The sequence below is a fragment of the Bacillus rossius genome, chromosome 8 (genome assembly GCF_032445375.1).
Source record: "Bacillus rossius redtenbacheri isolate Brsri chromosome 8, Brsri_v3, whole genome shotgun sequence".
Lineage (NCBI taxonomy): Eukaryota > Metazoa > Arthropoda > Insecta > Phasmatodea > Bacillidae > Bacillus > Bacillus rossius.
The window spans coordinates 44,293,941-44,307,149 of record NC_086336.1 but is presented as its reverse complement, the minus strand read 5'-3'; the positions used below and the strand labels follow the sequence as shown (position 1 = coordinate 44,307,149).

The window sequence follows — 13,209 nt, the reverse complement described above, 5'->3', positions numbered from 1 at the left end:
CCCTACAATTGCGGAACACTGCATTTGTCTTCCCAAACCAATTCTGGGAAATGAATCAATAAAAAGGGCTTCAGATAATTTTGAAGGTACCTAGTGTTGGTTTTCATTTTTGCTGTGATGCATTGCATGTGCTATGCTGAGGTAATTGAGACCCTAAAATAACACTTTAGCCCAAAACGAAAGTCCAGTCTCTGCCAGTACCGTAAATAACCCCGTCAGCAGTGCGCCACGCGAGACAAGACTTTAACATGGGAAATTAGTTCTCCCACTCAAAAAAGAAACAATTTTAAAAAGGGAATGAACTATTCTTCAACTGTGGCCTCATATGGCCTGAAGCAATGGCCCCAGAGATGCCACTGCCATGCACACTTCGGTAAGTGATGTCATGCATAACAAACTTTTTTTTAAATCTTTCAGTGATTCTGTATGGATTAAAAATTACATTAAATACCGTAGTTACTTACGCCGTCCGTTCTCCTTACAGAATAAACCTTAACCGGTTGATACTAGAAGTGCAATATCAAGTTTGAACCACAAAATTTATTCTACATATGTATCAAAGCTTTTATTTTTTTTTTTCATGAAAATTGAAACTTTGTTCATAATCTGCACCATGTTGTTTTTACGCCCAAAGCATTGGCTGAAGTGTTTTGTTTACATTGTGGACATTATGACTGTATTTTATATAAGTGACTGTTTAATAAGTGACTTTCTTATTCATACAAACCATTTCCGTAATATTTTGGGCGTTATAATATGGCGATACCAAAGTGAACAAACTAATGCGTTAAAGTATGTTTACTGACAATTTATAACTACATGGATAAAAAGTTCATGTATAATCAGCTACTGGCTAAAATGAATAATCGTGGAAGCCATTGCCGTATTTATTTAAAGTTTTTTTTCGTAATGGCTGTTTATTTATTAAAAATGTTTAGTAAAGTTTTTAATGTATTACCATTACAGGAGCGTCACCTTTTATATCGTCTTAGAACCAATATTAGTTGTTTAAGATTGCTTTGCACCCCATCATGTCAAGGTAAGTTAAGAGACTAGTGGATTTGAATTTCGTACGGAAATCTTACTTAATCTATTGCGAGGAAAGAATATAGGCTTGTAATAGGAATATCGATTAGGATGTAGGATACCCCCAACCCCTTACCTAACTGTTAACATCTCCCCCTTAAGCTGATATTTTTCTCGGCCCGTCCTTACTAAGAATGAGTTTTACCTTATTCCGTTCGACTCCACTCCCTCTAAACACTTCCAGGCCCCCTTCCCCCACATCATTCTGTGGGCCCCGTTGTTGGAAGTCATACTTCCCCCCCCCACCCTCCGTTTTTACTAACAAAGATAAAAAAAATATTTTGGCCTTTATGTATATTGTTTTAGTTATATTAATTTTTAACCTTATCACAGTTATTTTTCAAACACAATTTAAAATTAGTTTTAAGTCAGTGTTTAGATTGTCAACTAAATTTATTCTGAATAATGGCAAATAAATGAGTGTAAGTGTTGTGCACTGTCAACGTGAGTCACATCGGATGGTGGTGGTTTTGTTACTTACAGTTGTAGATTCAAACACGTTCTGTATGCACAGCATATTCAGAATCATATTACTCTGGTGTAATATTGCATCGGTATCTAACTAAAATTAGGCCTAACTAGGGTATATTTAAAATTGTCTAATTTTGTTTTAATTTTTTTCCTTTCCTTTTTGGGCTCCCGAGATCCATGGGCCCCGTTGCCTTAGCAACGATAGCACCGGCACACCGGCCATGTGGGGGCCCTGCACACTTCTCTGTAATCAGTTTTCCAGCTTCCCAGAACCCCTCTACCCAGTGACCGCTTTAGACAGCCTTACCAGTTTTCATACCTTCCCCCTCCTGTGCAGTGTTGCCGATCCAAAAATTTTTGAGTCACTAGGCTCAATATCAAGTCACTAGAAAGTTGCTAAAACTGATACTATTACGAAGGGCGGATCCAGGATATTTTTCTGGGAGGGACACAAGAGGCCAGTCAGTAATTGTCTGAAAAAAGGGGGGGAGGGGGGAGGAAATGCGTGTAAAAAAAAATTAATAAAAATTTGTTGTAATTAAATTTTTATTAAATAACGTATAATGTGCAACAGCATACATATAAAAATGCTAACATATAGTTAAGCATGTTATCATAAAGTACCCTATATTATCATCATTGTAACAAAAGGTAGCAAGTTTTTAAATCAGATTAAACAATAGATGTAAGTTATTCATAGTCGTCTCTTAATAAATCAAATAATTCTTAAGTCCCATGCTCATCTGACAGCGACAGCCGTAGTTGAGGTAGAGGGTTGAACGTCGCTCATAAGCTGATGTTGCAGTTCAACGGATTTAGCACCCTGCGCTGTACCTTTTCCAACTCTTTTATTTCCGTCATCATTTACGGGTCCCAAATTACCGCTGTATACACCATCATTGGCCGCACCAACTTTCTGTTACCTTCTTTCCTGTTCTTTTTAAGGTTGTGTCATTAAGACCTTACGACAAGCTGTACCAGCTTTTCTCATCCTTGGATGCTGTGCTCTTGTCCTAACCAAACATATACTTTGTTTAATACTTTGGTAAAAGTTTCGTATATTGTATCCAAGTCTATCCCTTGATCCTAATGGCATGATCTTGAATACATTGATCCTGTGGTACATGATACTTGCTGTTATAATTCACTAGAGCTAATGATACTGGATACTACAAAAATTGTGATGAAACAGTCAACTATGATCTTATTATCAGATCAAATAAAAATCCAACAATTAATTTTTTTTACTTCCTAACATTAATGTATTATATTATTTTTGTGATGTCCAGGATCTTTCAACATACTATATGAAAACAGCAAGCATCATGGTACAACTGGATGAATTGTACAGGATCATGCTATCAGATTTAAGGGATAAACTTGGATACGTGATACGGAACAATTACCAATACTTTTATTTTCCTCGTAAACCTAACAACCTTGTCTTATTATATTTACGTCAATTACATTTGCCCTCGACCAGCCCTTTAACTTCTCCGGATCACCCTGCAGGCCTGCCTCTTTCCCCACGGTTTCATACATTACGCAGTCATCCACAAATATTTTCAATCAAAGAAGAATATGTAATTCTAAAATTGAGCTAACTTCAGCCCAGGAGAGTTAAGAGAATAAATATAATGCAGGTTGCTTCAGGACTTAGAAAGAGACCCATTACAAAATTTCCTGGATTGAGAGTCTATACTTGCAAGAGGACAAAAGCCTACAAGAAATCTGCGCAACAGGAGCAACAGACATAGAATACAATACATGACAGACCTACAGACTAAAAATGTTACAAGCAGTCTAACAACTCACAAGAGGCACCCACACGTGCAAGAAAGAACTCTGTGCTTCAAGAAATCAAATACAAGTTGCAGAGTACAACTTTTAGCCTGACAGAGCAATCTCGTTAACTCTAAAACAGTAGATTAAGGTATGAACTTAGTGTGTGTTTGACTCGACTCACTGAGGCGCAGAAAACTGTAAAGCTCTTTGTAATTGTGTTGTGCACAATTCATGGCGAGCAAAAATTACTCCTAGCAGGACAAACTTTAGTCTCATGTGCAAGAACAACCAAGCTTGCTTGATGAACCTAACAGAAGAAAAAAAGCATTTCCAAGTTGCTAAGGGAAAAAGATAAATACATTACAAAAAATTTCAACACTTACATTATGTAGATACTCTGTCCTCACACAGCAAATTTACCTCACCCCTATGGTCATCTGAAATTTTCAGTAGACTTGACTTTTACATGATATTAGGTTGAGCTCTGGCAAATGAAGAAAGGCGCTAGTCGTAATGGAAAAAAAAAAAACTCTGTGCATACACGAAGGTTGACAAGTGATGCCAAAACAACAAACAGGAGGAGGTATACTTCCTGCTTTGGGTGGAACAGTCCCACTTTCAGGCCGTCTGCCCTGCTGTCCCCAGCGAGAGCAAATGGCAACGGCGTGGCGGGCAACGTAAGAGAGAACGAGTTCCACGCCTCTCCACTCCCACTCTAATCCACTCCTCTCTCCTTTCCCTTCACTCCCCTTCTAATTTCTTCACTGAGTGAACATTACCTACAATGTTTTGTTTTAGTCGGACAGAGTGTGTGATTGTAACATTACAGAAATGCCTAAACACAGGTGTACCTTCAATATTACTTTGTAAAAACAGTATCCATTTATATAAAACAATGGAGTAGTACAGCAGACGTTACGTGTGAAAATTGTCGTACTGATTTTATTTTTGGACATGGTGGTGCCAGCGATATTGAGAAACATTTAAAACTTGAAAAACACAAGCATATCGATGAAGCTGCTGCTTTTAAATTGAATAAAAGTATCTACGTAGGATGAAGTATAGAATGTGATTGATTTGCTGATTATGCAAGGATTTGTTAGGAGCAGCCAAGATACGGAAGTGTTCAATGAGTTTTCGCGTATTTCCAACTAAGTCACGGCAAAAAATCACAAGCTGGAATGCTGAGAATGTCGCTGCTGAAGACAAGTTCTGGCTCTTATACTAAGTGTCACGCATCTGCGAGCCTGACCGTGGTGGTCAGGAGGTGTGTCTGTCTCATTCAGGATCACCAGTGATTGTAAGGATGAAGAAAGAGTGAAAACAGGCTTTTGATACACCACCTTACCATCTGCAGCATAAAGAACAATTAGCTAGCACCGCAAAGCTCGCAGCTGTGTGGCCTGCAGTAAAGTTTAAACTTGAGGCACCTACTTCCTCATCATCAAAACACCAATGCTGTAAAACATTTAGAAACATAAAATATCACAACATATGAATGTCTTATTGTTTCAAAAATTCAACATGGCTGTAAACATATACTTCTATGATCATGCTTCTGTCTCAGTAATACAATAATATAATAATGCCATTTCACAGCGTAAGAAAATACCCCAGGAAGTGAAAAAAATGTGCTCCTTTTTTTATATAATTACCCTTTTATTGAATGGGAAAATAATTGCAATGCTAGTAATTATTGTAGTGTCAGAATAATGTTTTTCAGTTTTCAGGTGAAAAAAGTTTTTCTTCTATAAAACTTATAAATTGCTGTTTTTATGAAGAACAAACATCATAGCTATAATGTCAAAAATTGTTTGTACATATTTTGAAATAAAAATACCTAAGTTTTGTTGTTTGGTGAGTACCGTCAATGGTGAGGTTGCTGCAGCAGTTCGTGAGCGGGAGATGAAATCGTTGGGGTTGCAGACAGAGATCCAGCGCCCCTGTTCATCAGCCCCGAGGTACAGACGCTCCTGAAGCAGCTCACCCGGGTGGATCTCGGCAAAGTGTTCAGGAAGAGGAGGAACGAGCGGAAGCTGGCACCGCCGCAGTACAAGTTCCTCACCGACGACCAGCTCAAACAAGTGAGCCAGTTGTGAAGCACGCCTCACTTGCTCCTGCTTGAATTCTAATGATGGCATTGCATCGCTATTATTCAGTCTGATGGGTTGGAGAATTTATTTATTCTTGTTTTCTCTTTGTAACAATGCTTGGCTTATGAGGCAAGAATTATTGTCGTTTCCATTTCACTTATACCAAGGTCTGTGCATAGCCAAGGGAAGATACCAGGTTTTTTTTTTTTTATCTGCTCCTCAAAATTCAGGAACGTAGGGCATATTAAAGAACTAAACCAGCGTTACCAAGTGTGAAGAAATTCACATTGACAGTAGGGAAATCTAGGTGGCCAAATGGTTGCTTGAAAATACCAGGTACAAACATGAGCAAAAACTGTGGAACACTGACTGGACTTGGTGGCGCAACATTAAAATTTCAGGCTTGCAATTAGTAGGATCCTAGTCTGTCTATCCTCATAACTGTTTTTTTTATGGTTTTCCTGGATCACTTCAGGCATATAATGGGATGGTTTTCAACATGGCTGATTTCCATGTTTTGTATGGTGTACGTCAGCCTCTATAGTGTGTCTCATGCTTAATTTTGCAGTATGCAGTAAAAAGTGCCCACAGTTGTCAGATTTATACTACCCGGCTGTTTTGCGTAAAAAAAAAAAATCATCTTTGGTATATCATTCTTAATTATGATAAGTTTTAATATTTTTAAAGAATTTTATTGAATGTTGATGTATTTCAGAGACACTAAAATAGTCTCTATTGACAGTATTATTATGTTGTGTTGTTATTCTGAAAGAAAAAATAAATATGTAATTCAATGCCAAACAAATTATAATTTCACAGGAGAAACTATTTTTAGCAGTCGGTCACTATTAATAACACGTCACACCATTAAATTATGTGCAATGCTCTAACAGAGCCTAAATTTCGTAATATTAAATTATGTAAAAAAAAAATGTGTTGAAAAAAATGGTTGAAACCAAGATTGTCTTTCAGTTACATTTCTTTAGAGGTAAAAATTTACTGTAATCAAATAATCTAGCTGTTGACATAATATAACAAGTAGGAAGTGTATTTCCAAGTATGTTCGATTCAAATTTTCCTTTAAAAAATACAATGTTTCAGATACATTAAAAAAAAATTATGATTACCTACATTATAAATATGGGTCTAAAACTGCCCTCCAGTGTAGATCTGGCAACTGAGCACGAACCGAACAAAGAGAGAGTGCTTGTGGCAGAAGTTTTGCATTGGAAAGAGAGGGTAAATGCCCATTTAAATGCGCACTGCAGACTAAGGTTGAGACCCACAGCGTCAGCGAGATGTAAAACCAGATCAGATAGAAGAATGAAATGCAAAGCACTGCCACCCTGGGGGAATGAACCTCTGGCCGAGGGCCGTGTGATGTGCTGTGAGCGCAGGCAGTGAAGGAAGCCCGAGAGAAGGTGGACCGCAAGCTGCAGATGCCTCCGGTCGTGAAGAGCAGCGGTGAGGTCGACGAGGTGTTGTCGCTGGACCCCGAGCTGAAGGGCTACTGCGACACTGCCTTCGTCTTCACGGACATATCCTTCGGCGTGTCCAGCAGGGCAAGTTTCACACGTATGCTACACAAGTTTCATGTCTGAGGTAGGAGATGTTGGAATTGGTCAGGGAAAGTCTGTGAATTTACTTGAAATCCTGGAAAAGTCATGGGAATTTCCTAGCGACAGTAAATTGAGGGGATATTGTCATGCTCCAGTCTGCCTTTAACCAGACTGTGAAATAATATTTTTTTCTTTTATTTTGTGTTTTAGAGCTGACACACACACACTTGAAGTAGCTAATTAAAATTAATTACAATCTTAAGAGAGTGTTGAACATTTTGCTTCCAGATTGAGAGATTATGCTTGTATTTATAATAAATTATTTTTCTCATTTTAATATGACAATAATGCAAAACCTAATGTATGTTATTCTTTTTTCCTTGCAGGATCGCCTAGTTGTGGTGCGGGACCCCGATGGGACATTACGCAAGGCTTCGCGGGAACAAAGGTCACGAATGAATCAACTTTACTTCCCGGTGGGCGGGAGGCAAATGAAGATGCCCAGAATGTTCGAGGAACAGTACCTGAAGGTGTGTTTACAGACTGTAAAATCTGTATCCCCAGTGTAGGATATGGAAGCACTGTTAAATGGCTGTTTTAATTATCATATATGAGCATTTTTCTCAAAATTATTTGAAATTGCATGTTGATAAGCAAGGTTTTTCCACTTTCACACTTGTGGTGAAAATTTATTTTCCAATTTTAATTACTAAAAGGCTGAACTTGTCTCTATATACAAACTGAAAAACTACACTAATTAAGTTAGTATGTATTAAACGAGTAATTCATTTATTGTGATTGATGTCCAGTTGCTCTTTAAAACGGTACCTAGATTTCTGTGAATTTTATTAGTACATGTATTCTAGTACTTGCAGTGCCTGCTATTTGCACCGACCTCTGTGCCCCGCGGTAACCGGACGTGTGGGTTGTTGCCAGTCGCTACTGGAGCAGCACGAGTATGAGTTCGTGCTGGACCGTGCGTGCATCCAGCTGGAGCCGGACGACTCCGAGTTCCACCGCATTGCCGCCACCGCCTACGACCACGTGGACGATCACTGCCAGTACGACGCCCTCCGCTCCACCAGGCACTTTGGGCCCTTGGCGTTCCACCTGGCTTTCCACCGCCGCATCGACAACCTGTTGCTGGACACCATTCAGGCCGGACGGTACAAGTCGTCTTCCTTCCGTGATAAACACTTAAATAGAATACAGATTTTCTTTTATGTGTTAGTCATTAGATATATTTCACAAAAATACATAGTGGGGTTTTGTCATATGAGCTGCAATTAGTGTGAATGAAACCTTTTTATAATTTAATTTAGGGCCGGCCCATATTTTTTCTTCTTTCTGAATATACCTGAGATCTGTTTAAGTTACGTAATTGATATTGTACGTTAATATTTGTGTTAATATCTGTTATAAGTTTCCTACGTATGGAGTAATTATATTCAGACGGAATCACGCCTTGTTTCTGTTCATTTCTAATATCATTGTGAAAACTTAAAGATCCACCCAGCACTTTGGTAATTCATAAATATGGGACATACAGCTAAATTATGTTAAGACATTTTTCAAGGAAAATAGTTCAAAATGAGTTGCTACATAAAAACGAATTTCACTCGAATGACGTACAGTGGAACCTCATTATTACGAGTACCGGATACTACGAGACCTTCGTTGTTACGACAGTTTTGTAATGCGCCGTCAGTTTGACTACGTAAACCATACTAAATTAAACCGGTTATTATTACGAGTGCCTCCTTGTTGGTCCTTTCGTAAGTACGAATGATTTGAATGGCATCTTCATAAAAGGAAAAACGCCGTCAGTTGAAAAAATAACGTTCATGCATTAAATACAGATAGCTGCATGGCTATGCGGGTGCCAGACGGACTGGGTCTTTGGCAGGTATAAGCAATGATCAGGGGAGGAAGGACTGGTGACAAACATGCACTCTCTCTTTCCCTCCCTCTCTCTCTCTTGACGGCACCAGTTGCTTCCCCTCCTAAGTTTGTGGAGGGGTAAATCTAAAAATAGACCAGTCAACACACTTCCTTTCTTCCTTCCCTCATTTCTTTTTCTTTTTTTTACAGCTTCACATAACTTTCTCACTATGACCATGAACGGTGCCGGTCTTTGTATCAGGCCATTTCATTCGCAATTAAATCAAAAACCGTTGTAAATACAAAAAATTCCATAGAGACACTTTCTATTCGTAATTTAATTTGCTACAACATTTACTATACACGTTTTTTTCACTATAATGCACCGTTTTCAAGTTACGGTGTGAAATTAAGACTGTGTGGACGGTCCAGAATCTCCTTGACTTTATTTTTTTTACATTCGGTTATTACGAGTACTTGTTACAAGAATTTTTGCCGCTGATGTCAGCTCTCTTAGTAACGAGGTTCCACTGTACTTAGTTTTTGCACTATTTGTACAGGTATCTTTCTCTCTGAAAATTGGGCTGTATGTTATATGGACAGTTTGATACATATTGCTTTGTTATTTTTATTTTATCACAACTCACTACAAATCCTTGTTTCTAGTAATAAATTCATGGATGAAGTAGTTATAGTGTCTTTGCTTTTAGTTGACAACTCTAGTTTTCAGTGTTTTGCCTAACAATAATTCTTCATCTTTAAAGCATGTATGCTTTATTGTCATTTGGTATTACATACTTGATACACATTTGTTTCTTTTCTCCAGACTTGACGAATCAGCTGCCTTGGTCAAGCTTTTCCACATCCTCCACCCGAAGGAAAAGTCTCAAATGGATGCTCATGGACAACACGACGTAGAGGTTGTCAAGGTACGTGTCGGCTTGGAATGCCGTGTCGCACAAGAATGTATTAAAGATGTGCTGTGCTATGAAGGAATGTTCAGTGTCATTCAGTTTGCATGCGGTGCTGAAAAGAAGGGTGCAAATGGCACAAAAAGAAATTAAGAGCGAGTCTTTCAGTACTTACCAGTGATGTGTAAACATCTTACCTCAGTAACGAGCAAATACTTGTGTTCTCATGTTGCAAATGAACTTGCAGTACAAAACTCGGACACAATATTTAGCGTAGAATTCTTTAAAAATAATGTAGAGCGTGAGAAATATAATGTTTGCTTTTCAAGCACCAAAAGTTCTAGATGTAAATAACACACCTACTTTCTGCAACTGCCGCTAGAATTCACTGCCTGAATCGTAAATATTCCATGCCACCATCACTCGCAGATAGCAGCACGAAACAGACTGAAATTTTAAACTATTTGAAATGGCTCCGATAAAAGCGAAAAAGTCTTGGGGAAAAAAAACCCTAAACCCCGACTTAAAACATGATTTTTGACAAATTTTATTAAAATACTGCCCATCTTGTTAAAATTCATTAAACAGTTTAATAATATAAAGTTTCCTCACATTAAAAAAGGAAATAATATTTTCCAATGATGAAATATGAACAATGTACCTTGAGGTTTGTACCTTGAGGTTAATGAGTGCGCACTGTACCACAAATATTATTATACAGTGGAACCTCGTTACTACTAGAGCTGACAACGGCGGCAAAAATTCTTAAACAATAAGTACTCGTTATAACCGAATATAAAAAATTACAGTCAAGTTAGATTCTGGACTGACCAAAAACAGTCTGGATTTCACACCGTAACTTGAAAACGGTGCACTATAGTGAAAAAACGTGTTGAATTAAAAGTTGTAGCAAATTAAATTACGAATAGAAAATGTCTCTGTGGAATTTTTTGTATCTACAAAGGTTTTTGATTTAATCGCGAATGAAATGGCTTGATACAAAGACCGGCACCGTTCACAGTCACTGAGGAAAGGTATGTGAAGAGGTGGGGGAAAAAAAGGAACGAAGGAAGGAAGGAAGGAAGAAAGAAAGGAAGGGTGCTGGCTGATCTATTTTTAGACTTACCCTTCCACTGACTTAGGAGGGGAAGCAATTGGAGCCGTCAAGAGAAAGAGAGAGCACATTTTGTTTGTCACCAGTCCTTCCTCCCCTGACCGTGGTTTATACCTGCTAAAGAACCCAGTACGTCTGGCGCCCACGCCCACGTAGCCACGCAGCTGTCTGTATTTATTGCGTGCACGTTATTTTTTCAACTGAAGGTGTTTTTCCTTTTTTGAAGATGCCGTTCAAATCACTCGTACTTACGAAAGGGCCAACAAGGAGGCACTCGTAAAAACCGGTTTAATTTAGTATGATTTACGTAGTCAAACTGACGGTGCATTACAAAACTGTCGTAACAACAAAGGTCTCGTAGTATCCCGTACTCGTAATAATGAGGTTCCGCTGTTACTCAGAAAGGAGAATATTTATTATAATCTTTCTAATGCCAGTTTTTTTGGTTATTTTAAAACTAGAGATTACATTTTATTAGATTATTTTATTTCATCAAATATATTATGGGGTAGTTTCACTATCATAAAGTTTCATTTGGCACACCAATACATTTGGTGTGTACCCTGTTTACAAAAGTGACTATATACAGGTTTATGATGCTACAAATGGGTCTGCCATCTTTGTGTCAATTTCCGTTCGTTGACTTGCATTCCATTTTCATGAAATTACTCGTACCAAATGCTGTATACCAAGAGCTATGATGTTTACACATCAAAATATAGAATTATGACATTTCCATATATCTTCCCTTTGTTTTTCCAGACTTAGATTGAGTTTTTCATAAATCATTTTTTACAGCATGGGTGTTGATCGGGGAAGGTGGGTGGGGAGGGTGGTCAGCTCCTCCTTAGAATAAAAAAAAACCTTCTAGGAGGGAGCTTGCTTGTGCTTGCAAAATCGTTACTGTGAAGCATTATTCCATGGGCCCTACCTGGGAATCCTATGGATTTTCGCCCAAGTCTGTTTTCGTAGTGAGCACAGATGGTTGTGCGTTTATAATTAATTACAATAAAAGTACATTAAATATTACAGTTAATTCACCTGTCAACTAAGAGGATTCATAAATAAAGAGCTTAGATTGTATAAATAATTGCATTGAACTTAACAGAAAATTTACAGTTGTACTTGCATGTTGCATATTAATGGAAAGTTTTGTGATCATGTGATTCACAGCTAAGATCACAATCGAGATGTGTTACTGTATTAGAAAAAGAATAACCAAACAATTAATAACCTTAATTATGATGGGAGCAATTGGAATGTTTTTAGAGGTTTACTATGTGTTGGACATTTTCATACAGTAAGCAATTTTTTTGTTTGTTTCAGATGTACATACAAGCAGACGCAGTGAGAAAGAGCAGTCTAGAACTAGCATTGCAGACGTATTTGGATTTAGAAGAGCAGCGACAAAGTGTTAAGGAAAGCATTCAGAGAGCTCATGGCACGTAGATCCCCAGAATGTTTGTGTGAAAAGATTGGACTGTTGCAATTGTTCTTGACCTCTCAAATTCAAACTGTAGTGTTCAAAAGCTACCTACTTCACCAAAGCTCTGTTGGTTATGTGCCACGCACCAGTGGAATACATACCTTTTGTGAGCCTGAATTATAATTCATGGTTTATTTTTTTAATTGAATGTTCTGGACTGTGTTAATTGAAAACATGAAAATAAGGATAGCTCTTATCCATATAAGTAATGTTCCCACCCCCCAAAAAATATGTAATCAGTGTTGTAAGCCTAGTTTGCAGGAAGCAATAAAACAGAAGACTAATTTTTTTTAACTAGTTTTAGCAATTCAAAGTCTGAAAGAGGGAGAATTTCTTTGTCGTTAATTTCAGTGCAAAATGTTACTGTAAATCCCTTGTTACGACCCCCTTATGGTTCCTGGAAATAGAGTCTAGATGGGGGGGGGGGGGGGGGGGGGGGAGGAGGAGGAGGAGGAGGAGGTCATAATAAACATTTTTTAGCACCTAGTCTGTGTTTGGCCTTCTCTGACATAAATTTACAAGTTTTCAGAATTAAATATAAATTCATTTTAATAGCAGATATCTTCCGAAAAGATACACAAGAAAACCGTATCGGACCACAAACTGTCACGAAAACAAGTGAATATAACGGCACAACTGGAATTCTTAATGAGAGCTAAGTCCATTTGACATTGCTTTTATAAGGAAAAGGAAAGAATTTTCATTAAAATTTTAATTTATCAGATGTGGGTAATAACTCTATACCTGGCCGGAGAAGTCAAGGAGGTTTAAGTGTGCGAGCGTGAGAAAGATGGGATTGAAGGGGAGGATGAATCGGAGTCAG

At 38.0% G+C, this 13,209-nt stretch overlaps 1 protein-coding gene across 1 annotated transcript; it reads left to right on the top strand.

The window, feature by feature from the left end:
- The first annotated feature begins 642 nt into the window (after positions 1 to 642).
- On the top strand, positions 643 to 12,680 carry LOC134534820 (small ribosomal subunit protein mS22). Its single transcript, XM_063373431.1, has 7 exons — positions 643 to 1,039; positions 5,269 to 5,426; positions 6,833 to 6,997; positions 7,381 to 7,524; positions 7,931 to 8,160; positions 9,702 to 9,804; positions 12,227 to 12,680. Exons 1-7 carry the CDS (start codon positions 820 to 822, stop codon positions 12,347 to 12,349), a joined length of 1,143 nt encoding a protein of 380 aa, XP_063229501.1. The 5' UTR covers positions 643 to 819; the 3' UTR covers positions 12,350 to 12,680.
- The last annotated feature ends 529 nt before the right edge of the window (positions 12,681 to 13,209 follow it).